Source organism: Delphinapterus leucas, chromosome 7, assembly GCF_059928025.1.
Source record: "Delphinapterus leucas isolate spDelLeu-1000000601 "Yukka" chromosome 7, BTC_Dleu_Yukka2, whole genome shotgun sequence".
Taxonomy (NCBI): domain Eukaryota; kingdom Metazoa; phylum Chordata; class Mammalia; order Artiodactyla; family Monodontidae; genus Delphinapterus; species Delphinapterus leucas.
Window position 1 is genome coordinate 38,310,185 of NC_143135.1, and position 21,144 is coordinate 38,331,328.

Here is a 21,144-nt window from a genome sequence, read left to right on the forward strand (position 1 = left end):
CTTCAAGACATGTCAAAAGTAGTCTTCCAGCATAAGTAATTGCTATTTGCTAGGTAACTCCCTAGCTGTTGGAGATATTAACTGGTTTCGCTTCTCTTTAATGCTTCCATGAATCAGAATGCCAAACTGATTAGATTACAAATCCAGAGAAGTCCTGAAAAATGTGAAGTGCATTAGATCTCTCATTAGGAGCAAATTAGCTAAAAGATTAAAGATAAAATTGAGCTTGTGCTCCTGAGGACAAGGTGGCCTGGAGGAGAGATGAAAAAGAGTACAGTTGAACTCTTGGGAGGTGCTGAGAGCCTATAAAAGGACCATACTTGGAGAATCATAAGAGCCTCAGGGTTGGTGGGGATCCTAGGGGCCAGCTAATCCCACGCAATGCACGAGCTCCTTCTCGGATTTTGTCTACACCTGCCGTTAGCTAGCCCAACACCCTAACACCCCCTCCCCCTTATCTCCACCTCCTCTGGGGCCAGGTGGAACAAGCCTGGGGCTTTTTCTAGGTAATTGACACACCCAACAATTCTCTGGGTTTTTTTAAGAAGTGCTTCTGTTCTACTGATTTGAGTGTGCCGCCCACATGTGACTCAAGTGTGCCCTCTGTCCTCTCCATTTTGCGCCGGTCTTGGGTCCCAGGTATCGGAGACAGAGCGGGAAGACCTTGAGGAATCGGAAAAGATTCAATATTGGGTGGAAAGGCTCTGTCAGACGCGCCTTGAGCAGATTTCCTCTGCTGATACTGAGATTTCAGAGGTAACAGAGCCCTTCTTTCCACATAGACCCACCCTGGGGACAGCGGGAGGCAAGATGGCCACTGGCAAGCTTCACTGTCCAGGGCCGCCAACCAGCCCACTCCCTCTTCCTCTCTTGAGGAGGGGGGCATATCTGTATTTCTGGGATTATCTCCAGAGTGACCACTAAGTCCCAGCTCATCTGAGATGATCCCGGTTAGGCCTGTTGTCCTGGCATAACTACTCAGATGTCCTTTTCACTGTCAAGTGTGTTCCAGTTTAGATGACTATTGGTCATCTAATTGGTCATCTAATGGATTATATGGTCGCCTTCTTACCACCCACATAACTTGGGGCTCCCCTGCATTTGGGCACTCCCTACTGGCCACCTCGTATGGGATCAGCTGGGCACCCAGGTGGCAGAGAAGTGACACCCCCATGGTTCTGGTTTGAGGGTGGTGGGTCTTCAGCAGCAAGAGAAATAAATAGATAAGCATTATACTCGATGTATTGTGAAGTGGGGCACTAAGCAGTTACAGAACTTCCTTGCAACCCCCCAGATGACCACAGGGCTCCCGCCTTCCCTGCCTTCTGTGTCTCCCCTGGCCCCACCCCTGAGACGCTTCGCAGGTGGGCTGCACCTCCACACCACTGACCTGGATGACATCCCCTTGGACATGTTCCACTATCCCCCCAAGACTGCTTCTGCCTTGCCTGTGATGCCCCACCCTCCACCCTGCAACCCACCCCCCAAGGTCCCCGCGCCCCCTGTCCTTCCCTCATCAGGCCACGTGAGTGCCTCATCCTCACCCTGGGTGCAACGCACTCCACCCCCCATTCCCATCCCTCCCCCACCATCCATTCCTACGCAAGACCTCACTCCTACCCGCCCACTGCCCTCGGCACTGGAAGAGGCACTAGGCAACCACCCCTTCCGTGCTGGGGAGACAGGCAATCCAGCAGCAGAGGACTGGGAGGCAAAGAACCACAGTGGGAAGCCGGCCAGCTCTCCCGTCCCTGAACGGAGCTTCCCACCCACCCCAAAGGTACTACCTCTGTTCTGCATGCTATGCTGGGAAGCAGGAAGAGTGGGCCGGGCTGCTGTTTCCCAAGTCCTTCTCTGTTCCTGTGAGTGGAGACGGGAAGAAGCATCCCCCCACCCCATTTTCCAAGAACAAGCTTCCCAGCCTGTATGTTGTGGATGTCCTGCATGTGTGTGGTTTCTGCTGATTTTGAAGTGCTGTATTGTATGGTGAATTGCCTGTGATACTTGGGATGAGCAACATTGTATCAGTGTTGATTGCTCTCTCTTTGTTCCACTTGGCTAGTATGGGCTGGTAACATTCAATGTAGTATTTGCAAGGCTGTGTTAATGAAGAGCCAGAGCTCTATTTCTATGACAGCCAGTTGTTTCTTGATATTAGCTCAGAAAGCCTTGAATATGGGAAATTAATTCTCTGTTTAACAGGGGAAAGGGGGCATGGGAAGCAGAGGAGCAGTATTAGGCTCTGTAAATGAGGGGATAACACTGTCCAGTAATTAGGGCATCACTGTGCCATTTTCTATGGCACTAGCCAACTGCGTTAGCTTGAAGCACAATGCCCATAAATTTGTGGCCAGCTTCCAGCTACAGAAAAAATGAAAATGGATAGTTCCTAGAAAGCTCCAAATTTACTACTAAAAGATTAGGGATCTTTTTCTTGGATGTCAGCAGGGAGAACAGTGATCATTCTCAAAAAGACGTGTTTCTCATTAATTGTTCTTAACCCAAAGGCTAAGAGGCGATCCCCAAGGAAGAGATGGAGCTTTGATCCTTTGGAGGGAAAAACAAAATATTTCTCTGCTCCAGTAGCTGTGAGGCTAAGACTCCAGTCAGAACTACAGCAGCGCATGTCAGCTAAGGGTGGGGATTTGGGGGGAGGGTAGTCAGTGGTTCCCGATCAGTTGTTTTTATTAACCTTTCCTGCATGGATTTGAGTTCCTGCATGAAGTACAGAATAAGCATCTCAGGGCATTCAGGGGTGCTTGGGGGAAGGAATGTGGGAATGAAGAAAGTGCCAGGTGCTGACAAGGCTGCAGCTACCAGCAGGGCACTCTCAGAGGGACTCCCGGTGGGGTCCTGAGCCCCGAGCCCTGGCGGAGAGAAGTCTGTCTGTTCCAAGGATGTCTGGCCCCAGAGCCCAGGCAGTGCAGTTTGCAGGGGCTGCGTTAGCCTGGCAAAGAGGCCCACATCCTTCTTGTGAGTGGCCCCCACCAAGAGGGGCAGCAGCTTTCCCTCAACAAATTCAACTCAGTAATCAATTGGGCACCTTCCGTGTGCTTCCGTGTGTGGGAGTGGGGAGCTGTGCTGAAGCGGACACAGAGGCAATTGGCACACCTGTGCTCTCCAGGACTTTGCTCTCTGAAGGATTAGTGGCTGACCAGGCAGGATTCAGCTATAAAATTGGCACGGGCTAGGTGCTGTGGGAGGGATTCATTCTAATGGGAAGTTGAAGGCGCCTCTGTAGAGCTGAGCCTTGAGGGATGGTGATACATGGAGGATGGGAGAAGGGCATTGCAGGTGCAGGGGACATAACGATGACAGGAAGGAACTACCCAGGTTTGAATCCTGGCTCAGTCACTGGCTAGATGACTTTAGGCATGCATTATTTCATCTATCCGAACCTAGGTATCCTTGTCCGTAAAATGGGAATGCTGACGGCACCTACTTATGACATGGATCAAATGAGTTAATACATGAATTCATTCTAAGTTAATACTTGGGAGAGTGGCAGGCACATAGGAGGTGCTCAATAGACATTACCTACGCTCAGTGACAGATCAGGGTACAAGACAATTTGGGTGAAGCTGCAAACGTGAAGTCGGAGGTAAACTGCAACCTTTTGAGTCAGGGTCAAGATTCAAAAACAGGGTCCAACTTTCTTGGATTTCCCCAGGCATCACAAAGTTCCCACTGTTAGTTCCTGATCAGAGCAGAGAGAAGGTTAAAAGAGACTCTCCCCACACAAGGAGCCTCTGAAGAACTGGACCCTAAATCTCTTAAGTGACATCAAAGCCAGTGTTGTCCCTGATGCGGGGGCTAGGGGTCAGCTGTTTTGGTTGGCTTCATCCTGCTCGCGTCAGCACTTTGGCCCGTGCACCGCTGACCCTGCCCAACCTTCTCCTCCCTGCATGCTACTGGCGAGTGGTCATCAGTGCTGCAGTAGGATGTGTGGACCATCACACATCTGCACAGTCAGCCCCGCTGCCAGCAGGTCTCAGGTGGTGGAAACAAACACCTGTGTCAGGTCGGCACCTGTGCCTGCCACACAGGCACCTGCCAGGGGAAGGTTTTGAGAGCCACGTGTACTCCCAGGCACTGCCCCATACACCCACCATAATACTGAGTCATTCGTTTACTCAGGTATCATGTTTAATGAGCACCTACTATATGCCAGACACCGTGCTGGGCACTAGAGAACCACCACAAAATAGGCAGCCCAGTCCCTGTCTGAGACTGTCTGGTGGAAGGATAGACAAGTAAGCAGGAAACTCCCACACTACCAGGGCAGATGAGGGAAGCACAGGTGCTATGTTGAGGGGAGCGGGTGGAGAGGAAAAGCTCAAGGAATGGTCCCCAAAGGTGGTGATACCCAAGCTAACACCTGGGCAGGTAAAAAACCCTCAAGGCAAGAAAACCGGGCATTTTGGAGGCTTAAGTTAGGCAGTGTGAGAAGGGCGAGGAGTGAGGGATGAGGCTGCCAAGGAAAGTAGGGAAGCCCATGGGGGTCAAGCCAAGGAGTTTAGCGGTCAGTGGGGACCCATGAAGGGTTTGGGGCAGGGCTGTGACCCGATTTGTCTTGCCCAAGATGATCAAGTGGGTTAGAGCAAAGCAGACGTGTTGCATCAGCTCTCCTGGATGCCGCGCTTACTGGTCCTCCCTCCCAAACCCCCACCTCTGTGCCCACCCACCAGGGACAGCAGATGCTGCATGCGCAGTCTGGGAACTGCAACTGTCTCCTTTGGGAGAGAGGAAGCTGGATGGCACCCGTGGCCACTGAGAGAGAGCCTTGAAAGTATCCTCTGACTGACAGTGCCCGCTGGCGCCCCCATAGCAGGCTCTGGCTCAAGTCCCTGATTCCTCAGAACCACCCAAAAGTTTCTGTGGTCTCAGGACACACTGTGGCCAATGGACTTCTTGTCCCCGTCCCTAGGACATCCGGCAGGGTGAACGGACCAGGCTGGCTCAGTGCATGGTGTGAATTTGCCTGTGTGTCAAAGTGCTGTGGTTGGCCTGGGCCACCCGGGCCATGACCTCACAGGGTCTCTCTTTAAACTAACCCCATAGACATTTTGCCCAAGCCCACAGCCTCCACGAGGCCCTGGCGTGTCCACCATCTCCAAACCTGTCATGGTCCACCAGGAGCCCAACTTCATCTACAGGCCAGCTGTGAAATCCGAGGTCCTGGTAAGCCCCTTGGGTCCCCTCCAGGGCATCTCCGGAGGAGCAGACGTGCACTGTCTCCCCTAGCTGCTACTGCCTCTAGAGCGAGGTGGGATACAAACTCACATGAGATGCCATCTTGTCACCTTCTCATTAGCCAAGAGGTGAATCCACATAGGTATAAGTGGATGTTGCCACAGCCAGAGAAATGCCTGTTTCTCACTTGACCAAACAGCTTAGAGCGCCATCTAGAAGTAATAATATGGTTCCTATTGTTAGCCCTGTTTAACACTTGAGGAAACTGAGCTTAGAGAGGTTAAGTAGGTTGTCCAAGGCAGAGCCAGGACTGACAATTTACTCCAGTCTTTCAGACTCCGAAGCCCAAACTCCTACGTACTTGCCATTTTGTCAAAACCTACAGGGATTCCAGTTGCCCTGGCCTGCGCCCCTAAGGCCTGTCGTGGATCACCCTCAGATGGGGAACTGGCCAAAGCAGATCCACTTCCCTTCTCCACTTCCTGTCTCACTCCTCACTAAGGCTGGGAATGTGGGGTGTGGCCCTGAGCGGGGGGGGGGGGGGGGGGGTCTGCCCACCCCTAGTCACCCACGGCTGAGCAAGCTGGGACTCAGGTGCACCCCCTGCAAGGGTACCGGCCCCTGACAGGCCTCCCACCCACAGTGGGAGGAGTCATGCCAGAGTTTATATTCCCCTTTCAAGGAAACCCTATCCAAGTGTTAGGGTGGAGTAGCTCAGATACTTCTTTTGAGCTTTAACTCTCCAAAAATCAAAGTTCACGCTCCTGGGACAGCCTACTGATGCCTCCGCAATGTGTTTTCAGGCTGATGACAAGGGGTGGTGTCTTCCTGACTAGGACTAGGTAGCTGATGCATCTGGGGGCGTTGAGGGGCCCCTCACATAAATCAGGCTGTGTCTGTCTGGGGAGGGATGTTGGCCAAGCAACCCCAGGCTGGCAGGCCCAGGGTTTGGCACCAGGGGGCAGAAGAGACCTATTTGTAACATCCAGCGTGGAACTTTTTTTTTTTTTCTGGCAGCCACAGGAGATGTTGAAGAGGATGGTGGTTTATCAGACAGCGTTCCGACAAGTAAAATACCCGTCGTGTGTCTGTGGTCCTCCCCACCACCCTCTGCCCCTCCCACTCTGACCTCTCTGGGAGTGCCTGTCAGCTTGGAGGTGGCCCCAAGCGCCATCTTCCAGGAGCCTCAGGCCAAAACTGTGTCCTGTTACCTGTGGCCAGGGGTTTGGGGGGTGTGTGTGTGTGTCTCATATCAGGTGGGGATCCTGGGCTTGTGAGACCCCATGGCCAAGCTGAGAAAGCAGCATGGTCCCTGGGGGCTGGCCTCTTTTGCTGCTGTTTGTTCATAGAGGAGCAGCAGAGGGACCCCTCAGAGGGTCACAGAGGCCAAGATAGGTGGTTGCTGCAGCTCTAGGAGAGAAAAAGGGGCTGCCTGAGGTGTTTCCCTGCCCCTTCCCATGTCTTGCCTCCTCAAGGCAGATCATAGCTTCACCAAACCCCACTTGGCCCCAAACCACCATCAGGGAGGAAGTGGTGGCCCAGGTCCTCCATCTGCAGGGGGCGCTCCTGTGCACAGGGCCCCACAGAAGTCCTTGCAGGTCCATGAGTGGACTCAGGCAGGCAGCCACTTATCCTCCCACCTCCTGGGGCTTACATCCTCAGAGCCAGCCATTGGATTGGCTGTCTCACTGCTGATGAAAGAGACCCGAAGATGGAGATCTTGCAGCCAACATCCTCACCAATAACCGAATATCTGACTACAGGCTGATTTGACTGCAGTCAGGGAACAAAGGGGAGGTGTCAGCTGTACAGTGAGATAGGAGGGTCTGCAAAGGAAGCTGCCCCCAACGAGGACTGAGCAGTGACAGGTGACAGCTGACACTTAGCTGTGGTATGCCAAGCACTGTTGCTTTTTTTTTTTTAAGTGTTTCTTTTATTTTTGAATCTAAAATTTCAAACTAATTTTTAAATTTAATTTACTTATATTTTTAATTTTTGAATTTTATTTTATTTATTTTTTTATACAGCAGGTTCTTATTAGTCATCAATTTTATACACATCAGTGTATACATGTCAATCCCAATCACCCAATTCAGCACACCACCATCCCCACCCCCCTGTGGCTTTCCCCCCTTGGTGTCCATACATTTGTTCTCTACATCTGTGTCTCAACTTGTGCCCTGCAAACTGCTTCATCTGTACCATTTTTCCACATACATGTGTTAGTATACAATATTTGTTTTTCTCTTTCTGACTTACTTCACTCTGTATGACAGTCTCTAGATCCATCCACATTTCAACAAATGACTCAATTTCGTTTCTTTTTATGGCTGAGTAATATTCCATTGTATATACGTACCACAACTTCTTTATCCATTCCTCTGTTGATGGGCATTTAGATTGCTTCCATGACCTGGCTATTGTAAATAGTGCTGCAGTGAACATTGGGGTGCATGTGTCTTTTTGAATTATGGTTTTCTCTGGGTATATGACCAGTAGTGGGATTGCTGGATCACATGGTAATTCTATTTTTAGTTTTTTAAGGAACCTCCATACTGTTCTCCATAGGGGCTGTATTAATTTACATTCCCACCAACAGTGCAAGAGGGTTCCCTTTTCTCCATATCCTCTCCAGCATTTGTTGTTTGTAGATTTTCTGATGATGCCCATTCTAACTGGTGTGAGGTGATACCTCATTGTCGTTTTGATTTGCATTTCTCTAATAATTAGTGATGTTGAGCAGCTTTTCATGTGCTTTTTGGCCATCTGTATATCTTCTTTGGAGAAATGTCTATTTAGGTCTTCTGCCCATTTTTGGATTGGGTTGTTTGTTTCTTTAATATTGAGCTGCATGAGCTGTTTATATATTTTGGAGATTAATCCTTTGTCTGTTGATTCGCTTGCAAATATTTTCTCCCATTCTGAGGGTTGTCTTTTCATCTTGTTTATGGTTTCCTTGGCTGTGCAAAAGCTTTTAAGTTTCATTAGGTCCCATTTGTTTATTTTTGGTTTTATTTCCATTACTCTAGGAGGTGGATCAAAAAAGATCTTGCTGTGATTTATGTCAAAGGGTGTTCTTCCAATGTTTTCCTCTAAAAGTTTTATAGTGTCTGGTCTTACATTTAGGTCCTTAATCCATTCTGAGTTTATTTTTTTGTATGGTGTTAGGGAATGTTCTAATTTCATTCTTTTACATGTAGCTATCCAGTTTTCCCAGCACCACTTATTAAGAGACTGTCTTTTCTCCATTGTATATCCTTGCCTCCTGTGTCATAGATTAGTTGACCACAGGTGCGTGGGTTTATCTCTGGGCTTTCTATCTTTTTCCATTGATCTATGTTTCTGTTTTTGCACCAGTACCATATTGTCTTGATTACTGTAGCTTTGTAGTATCGTCTGAAGTCAGGGAGTCTGATTCCTACAGCTCAGTATTTTTCCCTCAAGACTGCTTTGGCTATTCGGGGTCTTCTGTGTCTTCATACAAATTTTAAGATTTTTTGTTCTAGTTCTGTAAAAAATGCCATTGGTAATTTGATAAGGATTGCATTGAATCTGTAGATTGCTTTGGATCATATAGTCATTTTCACAATATTGATTCTTCCAATCCAAGAACATGGTGTATCTCTCCATCTGCTGGTATCATCTTTACTTTCATCAGTGTCTTATAGTTTTCTGCATGCAGGTCTTTTGTCTCCCTAGGTAGGTTTCTTCCTAGGTATTTTATTCTTTGTGTTGCAATGGTAAATGGGAGTGTTTCCTTAATTTCTCTTTCAGATTTTTCATCATTAGTGTACAGGAATGCAAGAGATTTCTGTGCATTCATTTTGTATCCTGCAACTTTACCAAATTCATTGATTAGCTCTAGTAGTTTTCTGGTGGCATTTTTAGGATTCTCTATGTATAGTATCATGTCATCTGCAAACAGTGACAGTTTTACTTCTTCTTTTCCAATTTGTATTTCTTTTATTTCTTTTTCTTCTCTGATTGCCATGGCTAGGACTTCCAAAACTATGTTGAATAATAGTGGTGAGAGTGGACGTCCTTCTCTTGTTCCTGATCTTAGAGGACATGCTTTCAGTTTTTCACCATTGAGAATGATGTTTGCTGTGGGTTTGTCATATATGGCCTTTATTATGTTGAGGTAGTTTCCCTCTATGCCCACTTTCTGGAGAGTTTTTATCATAAATGGGTGTTGAATTTTGTCAAAAGCTTTTTCTGCATCTATTGAGATGATCATATGGTTTTCATTCTTCAATTTGTTAATATGTTTTATCACATTGATTGATTTGTGTATGTTGAAGAATCCTTGCATCCCTGGGATAAACTCCACTTGATCACGGTGTTTGATCCTTTTAACGTGTTGTTGGATTCTGTTTGCTAGTTTTTTGTTGAGGATTTTTGCATCTATATTCATCAGTGATACTGGTCTGTAATTTTCTTTTTTTATAATATCTTTGTCTGGTTGTGGTTGTCGGGGTGATGGTGGCCTCATAGAATGAGTTTGGGAGTGTTCCTTCCTCTGCAGTTTTTTGGAAGAGTTTGAGAAGGATGGGTGTTAGCTCTTCTCTAAATGTTTGATAGAATTCACCTGTGAAGCCATCTGGTCCTGGACTTTTGTTTGTTGGAAGATTTTTAATCACAGTTTCAATTTCATTACTTGTGATTGGTCTGTTCATGTTTTCAATTTCTTCCTGGCTCAGTCTTGGACGGTTATACTTTTCTAAGAATTTGTCCATTTCTTCCAGGTTGTCCATTTTGTTGGCATAGAGTTGCTTGTAGTAGTCTCTTAGGATGCTTTGTATTTCTGCGGTGTCTGTTGTAACTTCTCCTTTTTCATTTCTAATTTTATTGATTCGAGTCCTCTCCCTCTTTTTCTTGATGAGCCTGGCTAATGGTTTATCAATTTTGTTTATCTTCTTAAAGAACCAGCTTTTAGTTTTATTGATCTTTGCTATTATTTTCTTTGTTTCTATTTCATTTATTTCTGCTCTGATCTTTATTTCTTTCCTTCTGCTAACTTTGGGTTTTGTTTGTTCTTCTTTCTCTAGTTCCTTTAGGTGTAAGGTTAGATTGCTTATTTGAGATTTTTCTTGTTTCTTGAGGTAGGCTTGTATAGCTATAAACTTCCCTCTTAGAACTGCTTTTGCTGCATCCCATAGGTGTTGGATCATCGTGTTTTCATTGTCGTTTGTCTCTAGATATTTTTTGATTTCCTCTTTGATTTCTTCAGTGATCTCTTGGTTATTTAGTAACGTACTGTTTAGCCTCCATGTATTTGTGTTTTTTACCTTTTTTTTCCCTGTAATTCATTTCTAATCCCAGAGTGTTGTGGCCAGAAAAGATGCTTGATATGATTTCAGTTTTCTTAAATTTACTGAGGCTTGATTTGTGACTCAAGATGTGATCAATCCTGGAGAATGTTCCATGCGGACTTGAGAAGAAAGTGTAATCTGCTGTTTTTGGATGAAATGTCCTATAAATATCAATTAAATCTATCTGGTCTGTTGTGTCATTTAAAGCTTCTGTTTCCTTATTTATTTTCATTTTGGATGATCTGTCCATTGGTGTAAGTGAGGTGTTAAAGTCCCCCACTATTATTGTGTTACTGTCAATTTCCTCTTTTAGAGCTGTTAGCAGTTGCCTTATGTATTGAGGTGCTCCTATGTTGGGTGCATATATATTTATAATTATTATATCTTCTTCTTGGATTGGTCCCTTGATCATTATATAGTGTCCTTCCTTGTCTCTTATAACATTCTTTATTTTAAAGTCTATTTTATCTGATATGAGTATTGCTACTCCAGCTTTCTTTTGAGTTCCAGTTGCATGGAATATCTTTTTCCATCCCCTCACTTTCAGTCTGTATGTGTCCCTAGGTCTGAAGTGGGTCTCTTGTAGACAGCATATATATGGGTCTTGTTTTTGTATCCATTCAGCCAGTCTGTGTCTTTTGGTTGGAGCATTTAATCCATTCACGTTTAAGGTAATTATCTATATGTATGTTCCTATGACCATTTTCTTAATTGTTTTTGGTTTGTTTTTGTAGGTCCTTTTCTTCTCTTGTGTTTCCCACTTAGAGAAGTTCCTTTAGCATTTGTTGTAGAGCTGGTTTGTGGTGGTGAATTCTCTTAGCTTTTGCTTGTCTGTAAAGCTTTTGATTTCTCCATCAAATCTGAATGAGATCCTTGCTGGGTAGAGTAATCTTGGTTGTAGGTTCTTCCATTTCATCACTTTAAGTATATCATGACACTCCCTTCTGGACAAGCACTGTTTCTAAATACTTTATGTACTTTAATTCTTTTAATCTTTACCAGAACCTAGGAGGTAAGTGCTTTTACCACCCCCATTTTATAGATGAGAAACCAATGCAGAGAGATTAGGAATCATGCCCTTGATGGCACAGCTAATGTCAGACCCTGGATTTGAATTTGACCCAGGAGGTCAGCCTCCATAGTTGGGCTCCTAAGTCCTACGCCATCCTGCCTCTCAGGATGAAATAGACATTTAAGGGTTTTGTTATTCAAGGCACAAATAGGTCTCGAGGAGAGAGAGGCAGGAAGGTGAGGAATCCAAGGGCCCAGACTGGGAGTCAGACCTTCACCTCACTGCCCACTGACGGGGTGACTTGAGCATGTCACCTCTCTGGGTCCCAGTGTCTCCATCTGTTGGACGAAGGGCTGGACTCCCTCTTCAAGGGCCGACCCACGATAGTGGCTTATAGGTCTCTAATCTAAATTCACATAAGACACAAGTCCTTGCCATCCGGCCTGTCGCTGAGAGCAGATTCTCAGAGGGAAGGAGAGAGGGAGGCCCATAGCCAGCCCTGCTCACTTTTCCAGAAGACACAGCCAGGGGTAGGCAGGGTTCTCTCCATGAAAGAGAATTGACTCCACATCCTGCCTAATGACTCCCCTTGCCCGTGGATTTGCTGCATCCCTTCCTCTGTCTGCTGCCCTGACACCCACACACCAACCTGGGGGTGGCCTCAGAGCTGGGCCAGGCTGGAGACCCCCAGGCTTTTCGGGGTTGAGCCCGGGAGATGAAGGCGAGTGAAGAGGCAGGGCAGGCAGATGCCCAGGGATCCGTCTGCTGATATCTGGCCCCCGTCTTGAGCCAAGAGCTTCGTTGCTGCATGCTGGGCATAGAGGAGGCGGTGACCTCCCCATGATGCCAACCACAGGCCCCAGGGGACACTTGGTGTGGCCCAGGTGACTGTATGCTGGTGGGTGACTCCACTCAGTCCAGCAAGGCTGCATGGGCACCTATCACAGGGCTTCCCCTTTGCTCCCACCTTCCCGTGGGGACTAACTGAGGCTTTGCTGCCCTCAGGCTTAGCATGCCTGGCCCCTCAATCCATGGACCCCAGGCTCCTGCTCTCTGTGTGTGACTCCTGGGAAGACAGTGCTTTTCCGACTCTGCTCCCCCTTCTCCCTTCTCAGCACCTCGCTTGGTGATAAGGGCATATTGTTAGGGATATTGTTCCCACAGCTCCCACCACCCAGGTCCCCAGAGCTGAGCGTCCCCCTCCTCCTCCCCTGGCTAGGTTCTGGGGGGAGCCTTACCTTCTAGATAAGCATTATATTAAGAACAGTGCAGGCGCTGGGCAAGCACAGGCAGCCGTCCTTTGCCTCTGGGTGCCTGATGTCCCTTCCCCATGCCCATCATGTTGTGACTGGTCTACCCAGGGAGCCTCTTGAGCAGTATTGTCCTTCTTTGGGGTCAGAGCACTGGGTGGAGAAAAGCTGGGCTTTACCCCCAGAGCCTGGACCTGGCCTCAGGTGGGCACTTGGAGGAGCTGAGAAAGGGCCTAAAAGACCTGAAGCTGTGGGCAATGAGACCTTCAGCAAGGCTGCCCAGACCACCTAGATGTCAGCAGGTGCCCCTGCCAGCCACAGATGCCCACCCCTCTGGAACAGTGCAGGATCCAGGGCCAGGGTCCTTCAAATGCTTCCCGTAGCTTCCCGCTTCTCCCGGGCAGGGGTGCTCTGGGTGTCAGGGCTGCCAGCCTCCCCCCCGAATCCCCCATGCAGTCCACAACTACTCCCTCACCCCGCCACTCTCTCCCCTACCTCCTAGCCATTCACCGTCTTCCTCCGCCCTAAGCTTCTTTCCTGCAGTGACTCTCAAGGGCCTCTGCTCTGAAGCCCTAACACCCTCCCTTTGCTTCCAGGATTTCCGGAAATACGAGGAAGGCTTTGACCCCTACTCCATGGTGAGAGATAGCTCTCCTCCCCTGGGGAGTAACCCCAGGAGTGGGGGGTGGGGGATTACGGTGTGTTTGGTGCTGGTGCACTGTGGGTTCTGAGGGCCCTGGGGATGAGGCAGGGCGTGTGAACAGCCCCAAGGAGGCCCCACCTGCTCTTCCCTGTGTAGGCTCCTTTCAAACAGCATTCCATTGTGAACTCGTGTGTGTGTGTGTGTGTGTGTGTGTGTGTGTGTGTGTGTGTGGTTTACAACAACAGTTACACTTGCTGAGCACTAACTACATACCAGACACTGTGCTGTGTATTTACAAGGCATGCTCTCGCCCAGTCCTCACAATAATCCCAGGGAAAAACCATCGCTGTATGTGCGTGTCCATGGGGCCCCCATGGGGCCTGGGACCTCCAGCTGAAGACTGATGGGGATGAGGCTGTGCAAGGTCCCCTTGACCATGTGTTCTGTGGGGCCCAATGTCCCACAGGTGCCTGGCTTTCCCTCCCACCCCTGCCCCCACCTGCATCCTTCAGGCAGGCATCCTTCTTCCCCACTGTCTTTTCCCTCTAGTTCACCCCGGAGCAGATCGTAGGAAAGGATGTCCGGCTCCTGCGCATTAAGAAGGTACCCGGGCACATGGAGGTCAGGCGGGGACCACGCTTCTTTGTCCCTGCCCCCTCCCATCTTGGTCCCTTGTTTCTCCTACTCTCAAGGTGATTCCTGGGGGACCCCTCAGATCCCCACTCTCCTCTTTCCCCTTGGGAACACCCCTTGCTATTGTAAGACCACACCCCCAGGCCCCGCTTTGCATCCATGCCCCATTTCCTCCCTGACGGCACTGCCATTGCCCCATGGCTTCTCCCTCCCTGTCTGTGGCCCCGACAAGAGGCTCCTGGGCGCCCAGGTGCCCACAACCTGTTGTCTGCTTGGCTCCAAAGGCCTGTTTTCTTCTCACCAGGAGGGAGCCTTAGACCTGGCCCTGGAAGGCGGTGTGGACTCCCCGATTGGGAAGGTGGTCGTCTCGGCTGTTTACGAGGGTGGAGCCGCTGAGCGGCACGGTGAGTGGGAACCAGCCATGCCCCAGTTTGGGGATGGTGCTATGGTTATACAGGATCCTCCAAGAAAGCAAACAGCAGCCTTCTGCGAGTGGGCTGACCATTCTCAGGAATGCCCTCCCACCTGGATCCGCCCACTCATGCATCAGTCCCACATGTTACCTGCAGGCATATGACAGTGCCAGGATCTGCAGGCACACAGCAAACCAGACACCACTTTGCCCTCCGGGGGCTCCCCATCTAGTGGTGAAAAGATCCTCAGAATTGCCAGGTGCTGACGATAACAGTGTGGTCTGCTGTGGGCTGGCAGAGGACTGAGAGGGTGGAGGGATGCTGTGGGAACTCTGAGGCCCCTAACCTATCAAGGGAAAGAGGGCTGCTGGGAGGGCTCCCTACAAGGGTGATACTGAGCTGAGCCTTTAAAGATAAGTTGATGCTAGCCTTGCAAAGGAGGGAAAGGGCTTTCCAGGTAGAGAGGACAGCACAAGTAAAGGCAAGAGAGAAACCATCAAAACGTTACCCGTCCTTTTCATAATGATAAGAGCCAACATCTGTCAAGAACTAACCTCGTGCCAGATGTTATTCTAAGTACCTGCACGTAACCTGTGTCTGAGTAATCATGTGTATTAACTCATTTAATTCTTACAATAGATACCATTACCACTCTCATTTCACATCTTAGCAAACTGAGGCACAGAAAGGTTAAGTATAATACTTGTTCAGGACCCACAGCCAGTAAGGGATGGAGGCAGGGCTTGAACCCAAGCAGTTTGGTCATTCGCTTTACTGCCCAGCACCAGTGCCACCCCTGCTTGGGACCTTCTGCAGCCCTGCCCCCTCCCACCCTGTGTCTCTCCTGTGGCATGATCTTCTTGCTTGGCCTTGATCCCCTTACCAACAAAAACACCCCTGCTGTTGAGTGAAGCCTTTGTGGACCCAGCACAGACTTGTGCCTCAAACGATCAACCCATTCACCTGACAGTGTCTGAAACTCCACTGTTAGTGATTTCTTCCTCCAAGTCTGGGCAGCTTTTCAGTACTCCTGAGTCCTTTGTGGAGGAATAGGTGCCCTTGAAGGAGGAGCCCCTCACCTTTGCAGGCCAGAGCAGGGAATCCCAGAGTCAGATCCCTTCTCTGCAGCACTAGGCTGGAGTCTCTCCCACAAGCCAAGGTGGTAGAATGGAGGATGAGTGTGGACCTGAGGCAGGAGGTGGAGTGATGGCAGTCACCTGGGCACACTGGCAGCCAGGCTTCTGTGGGTTGCTAGGGCGAGTCCAGCTCTGCCACCCCGGGCCTTGGTGACCTCGGCCCCTCACAGCCACACTTGAGCCTTCATTTCCGCCGTAGAAGGGGGGCCTGCTCAACTAGGCAGCTGCCATGGCCCACCGCTGCCCACCTGGCCAATGTGCTCCACCTCTGTCCTCATTTCCTGTGCCAGCTAAGGGAAGGGTTGATGCTGGCCCCACCTGTCTGCCATGTCTAGCAGGGAAAGAGGACCGGGATGAACGGGTGGCTTCCTGGGCCCTCCCCACCTTACAAAGCCCCAGCCCAACCACTGCCTTATTGGCCCTGAGGCTGCATCTTGGGTTTGTACAAAGTGAAAATGTGGAAGCTACCTCTCCCCAGGCCCACTGTCCAGAGGAAACTGCTGTCTACAGTTCGGTTCCACACTACTTTGGACATACGATCAGCTGGTGAAAGTTCTCCAGGAGCACATGTGTTTTAAGCTACCCTAGCCACCATCTTCAGCAACACACACCATAATCCTGTGGACCTTCATGCCTGCAAGGCTCCTGAGTAAACTATTTCAGCATAGCACAGAATGTTCTGTGGACACCAGAACTGGCAGAAATTGCTCCAAAAAAAAAAAAGAAGAAGAAGAAAGGGTTCTGAAGTTGAAGCTGTGTGTTAGATCTACTTCTCGGAGAGCCACAAGGCATATTAGCATATTCAAGGTTCTGACAAGTCCTGCAGTGAGTAGCTCTGTTTAAGCTTATAACGTCAGCTTTTCTCAAACTACTTATTAGATCACAGGTCCGCTTATCCAGGAACACCTTCAACATCACTCATTTATTCAAGAAATATCTACTGAATTCCTATTTTGTGCTAGGTATTTTGTTAAGTGCTGGAGATATAGTGGTGAACTAAAAAGACAATCCCTGCCCTTATGGAGCTGACAGTCTGGTAGGAGGGACCACCAGTCAATAAATAGATATATGGTTACAAATTGTGAAAAATGCTGTGCAGAAAAAGACCAGGATACTTTAATAGAATAATAGGAAAATTCTTGAGATTGAGTGGGCAGTCAGAGAAGGCCTCTCAGAGTTTTATCTCAGACTTGGAAGAAGAGGGAAAGAGAGAGGGCAAGTGCACCAGATGGAACAGCATGTGAAAGCTCTGAGGCAGGAAAGAGCTCAGTCTGCTCAGGGACCTAAAGCCGACCAGCACGGCTAGAGCACAGAGAGGGACGGCTCATAGAACTAGCTTGTGTTTCTGGTAACCTCCCTGGAAATGCAGGTCTGCTTCCCTCTGCAATCAGAGGCCCATACAAAAGCTTGGGTGGCAATAATTCATCACTGGTGTCCCGATTCTACTGAGCTGGGGTGAGGGTGTGTGGATGAGGTGGGAAGGAAGTGCCCTTTGAGCAACCTGGTCGATTGTTTCCCCTTGTGCTTTCTGAGCCCATATGAGCTTTCAGAATCCAAGTCAGGCCCCTTCTGCAGCCCTACAGTCACTCCCCGTTTTCCATATACAGCCCCGTTGGTCAGTCAGCCTTATCTTCCTGCAGGTGGCATTGTGAAAGGGGATGAGGTCATGGCCATCAATGGCAAGATCGTGACGGACTACACCCTGGCTGAGGCCGAGGCTGCCCTGCAGAAGGCCTGGAATCAGGGGGTAAGAACAATCCCCCTCCCTTTATCCCTCCCTTGCCTGCCTGCCTCAAACCCTGCCCTCTGCAACCAGGCCTTACAGTCAGGGTGCCCCATCCCAGGGCCGATATTCAAGGTCCAGGTAACTCTTGGGTGACACTCACATACCCTATCCAGCCAGTGGTCTTAATCTGACAAGACAGAATTCAGAAAGTCAGTTTCCAACCTTGAATCCAAAAAACAAGTGGCACAGGTAGACTCCAGAAGACCAGATGCGGCAACCCACCCAAGAAAAACTCTTAAGGTCTTCTCTAAGTACACACCAAACAGGAATCAAGAGAGTGCTTGAAAGCATTAACAGAAGTAGAGGGCCCAGAATGGAGGAGGGGCTGGTGGTAGTTTGCTCTGGCTCATTAGACACCCACCCGGGTCAGGGCCACCACATAAGGTCTCCCAGGCTGTGCACTGCACAATCCGAGGGGGTGCCCTCCTACAGACTACAGTGTGAATGGTGCTTGCCCATGTTGTGCAATGCACAACCTGTGCAACTGTATGCAGGCAGCCGAGCCTGGGGTATTAAGTTCAGTGCCGAGGATGCTGACCGGATGGGCCTGGGACCCACATGAAGGGATGTGGAGAAGAGAAGACTCACGGGTAACATGATGACTGTCTTTAACTATCTCAAGTGCTACATTAGGGTAGAGGGAGCGAAAGTTTTCTGTGATCTTGAGGGCAGAATTGGATTGGATGGAGGGAGGTCCTGAGGAGAGATTTCCGTTCAATATTAGGAGCTATTGCATGGTAGAGGGGCCTAGTGATATTTCACAAAATTTTTATTGGATACACCCAAGCCAAGGATGCACAATGATGGACAAGCTAAGGATGGCAGTGATGCCATTGAGGGGATTCAAATGTTAGGAGCAGAAAGCTAGGCCTGAAATTCCCCAATTGGCTGTGCATCAGAATGACCTAGGGACTTCATTAGAAATGCCGTTTCCCAGGACCTAACCTCAGATTTCCAGGCACCAAGTCCATGAATCTAGAATTTTAAGGAATTCCCCAAGTGATTCTGAGGTTGATGCCTGGCCAGGGTCTGCAGATCAGCATTTGGGAACTTGGTGTCATTCAAGGACCTGGCAACCCTGGCTTCTATGGTTCTGAAACCTCAGAGTCTGGAAGCTTCCCCAGACCATGGGATTGCACAGTGAGGCCCTTCCCCACCAGAAGGACCTCCAGCCCCACCTGGGCCCACCCCCCGCCCCCCATGGGAAGAAGGCCTCAGCCGGCTGATCCTGGGCCATGGTGCCCAGGCATGGGAATGGAGTGTCAGGGGCAGACATGCCACTGACCGCTGAGCATGCCTCAGAGTCACATGGCTTCTCCCCACAGGACTGGATTGACCTTGTCGTTGCCGTCTGTCCCCCCAAGGAGTATGACGATGAGCTGTAAGTGTGTGCAGGTGCCTGGCCCCCTACCTCCTCTCCCTCCTCCTCCTCCGGGATCTTGGCCACTTTCCCCCAGCCCAGCCCCAGTCCTCATCCAGCCTAACGGAATGGCCCAAGCACACGAAGTCTAGTAGTAATTGATCCTGGAAAGCTCCCAGGCGAGAGCAAGCCTAGAACTAAGTCACTGTCTTCAAGCATTGCCAGAGCCGCCTTCAAGTCGGTCTTGTCCGGATGCTTCTTTCCATGTGGAAAACTGAAGCCCAGAGAGATTCAAGGTCTCAGGCCAAGTAAACAGTGAAGTTGGGACAAAGCCTCAGATTTCTGATTCCCCACTCAGAACTTCATCTCCTGCCCCATCACCAGCTAGTTTAATGACTTCTGTGTCTTTTGCTCTCTGGAGGGTCTTCCTGCTACATAGCTGCTTTCCTTCATGCAGCCAGGACCGTAAGCTTTGGCCCCATCCTGCAGGCTTTCCTTGGCCCAGTCTCTGTCTTTCTCTGCAATTCCCTGTATGGTCTGTCTCTCCCTATGTCTGTTTCATTCCTGTCTCTGTATTTGTGTGGGTCTCTCTATCTCATTCTCTCTCTCTCTCTCTCTCTCTCTCTCTGTGTGTCCTTCCCCTCCCTCCTGCTCCCCCTTCCTTCCTGTCAATCTCTCTCCCATCCATCCCTCTCCCCTGCATCCTTCTTCCCTTCATCTCTCTCCCTCTTCTCTTACCTCTCCTTTTCTTGCCTCTCTCCACCCCTGGCTCTGAGTCCCTGCTTCTCCATCTTTGCCACCCTGCATCCATTTTCTCTCTCTCTGTCTTTCCTTCTCTGCCCCTGTCTCTCTCTGTGCCTCTGTGTGTGCCTCTTACTGTCCCCAACCCTCACTTCATCACATCATCTCCCCACCCCTGTGCTTGCCTGTCATGATGGTGCCTACCCACTCCCCCTCCCAGCAGAGGCTGAGTCCTGTGTACATCTTAGAGAAATCAAGGTCTTGTAGCAACTAATTCTGGAACCCAGGGCCTAGGCAGGACCTGAGGCAGGAGCCAAGTGAAGGGAGACGGCGGGTGGAGCTCTGCCTGGAATAACCAAGCCCTGTTTTGTGTTTCCTGCTCCGCTCTGCGTACGTAGCTCTTCTCTTCCCTCCTCTGCAGCCGAAAGCCCCTAGCCGGTCTGAAAGCTCCTTGGAGACAATGCTCCCATGCTTAGACACGGGTTCCTCCTGCAGCTGGAGCCTGGCAACCCCCGTGATGAATAGGCAGGCGGGCTGCAGGGCCCCGTCTGTCCACGCTGCACATCGTGGCTGTCTGCTGCCCATGCTGTCGGCAGGTTCTTGGGACTGGTGTCTGGGGATTCGCCATCCCTGAAGTGCCACCTGGGCCTGCTGTTGGTGACGCTGGAATTCTTTCTGACTCAAAGGCCCTCCCGCTCAGGGAAGCCAAGCAGAGCCCAGTGTGCGGCATGCTTGGGACCTGGGTGTCCTGACTCACCACAGCCCTTGGGATCTGCCCTGGGTCCCACATAGCACCCGAATGAGCAGGATAGAGCAGTGAGCTCCATTCTCGGCTGGGCACAGGCGGTGCCTCAAACCAGGCACGATGGGCTGGGAGAACCCAAAGGAAGCACAGCCTGGGATTCCCCTTCCCTGTCAGCCCCACCCTCTGGGACCTCCACGAAGCCGCCATGCTTGGCCAGAGCCAGGGCAATTAAGAGGCAATTAAAGCTGGTCCAAAGAACCAGGGTTGGCCTCTCAGAGTTGTCCATGACCTGTTGTGACCTGCTGTGGCTGAGCCCTACTCAGACCAAACTGTCCTCTGTGCCTTCTCTCTCCCTTGACTCTGGACTCTATCTGTGGGACACAGTGGAGCCCAGCTTTGGGATGTATTTCCTGCCCTGTGACAGGGCTGTGCCCATGGACAGAGCTGGTAGGTGGCCGTGAAACTGGGGTTTGGTGTGGCCTAAAGCCCAGAGCTGGCAGCATCTGGGGCAGACCCAAGCCTGGACTTGTTGACTTTTCTGTTGCAAGTTTCTCAAAATATTAGGGCCTCATGCTCCCAGGACAGTTGGCCTCAACTGTGGCCGTGGCTTCTGGGATGGGCTCCGTGGCTCTTTGTTTTCTATCACTTGTCATCTGCTCTGTGAGGGACCTCAGTGCCTTTGCCTCTGGTCCCCTCCTACCTCATCCCAGGTGTCCGTTCTGCACCCTCCCTGGCCTCCTGTGTGCTGTGGCTATGGCTGGGGTGTAGCTGCTTGGGGCCTGCACCAAGAGGGGATCCAGAGGTCGGCGAGGCCTTGTGCCTCCAAGGGGCAGGGTGTGCTCCCTTTCGTCGGCCTTGCCCTCGGCGCAAGGTGCACACCCACAAGACCTGCACCCTCCTGCTTTGTTCCGCTTCTCCAC

At 50.1% G+C, this 21,144-nt stretch overlaps 1 protein-coding gene across 1 annotated transcript in view; it reads left to right on the forward strand.

The window, feature by feature from the left end:
* The window catches only part of USH1C (USH1 protein network component harmonin), a 43,056-nt gene extending 22,890 nt beyond the window's left edge, over positions 1 to 20,166 (forward strand). The window contains 11 exon segments of the mRNA XM_089915856.1: positions 640 to 756; positions 1,295 to 1,780; positions 5,062 to 5,181; positions 6,211 to 6,261; positions 13,364 to 13,405; positions 13,960 to 14,013; positions 14,348 to 14,447; positions 17,233 to 17,339; positions 17,794 to 17,796; positions 18,704 to 18,759; positions 19,878 to 20,166. Coding sequence (XP_089771982.1) covers positions 640 to 756; positions 1,295 to 1,780; positions 5,062 to 5,181; positions 6,211 to 6,261; positions 13,364 to 13,405; positions 13,960 to 14,013; positions 14,348 to 14,447; positions 17,233 to 17,339; positions 17,794 to 17,796; positions 18,704 to 18,759; positions 19,878 to 20,004 — 1,263 coding nt within the window. The 3' untranslated portion in view covers positions 20,005 to 20,166.
* Positions 20,167 to 21,144: the final 978 nt, after the last annotated feature.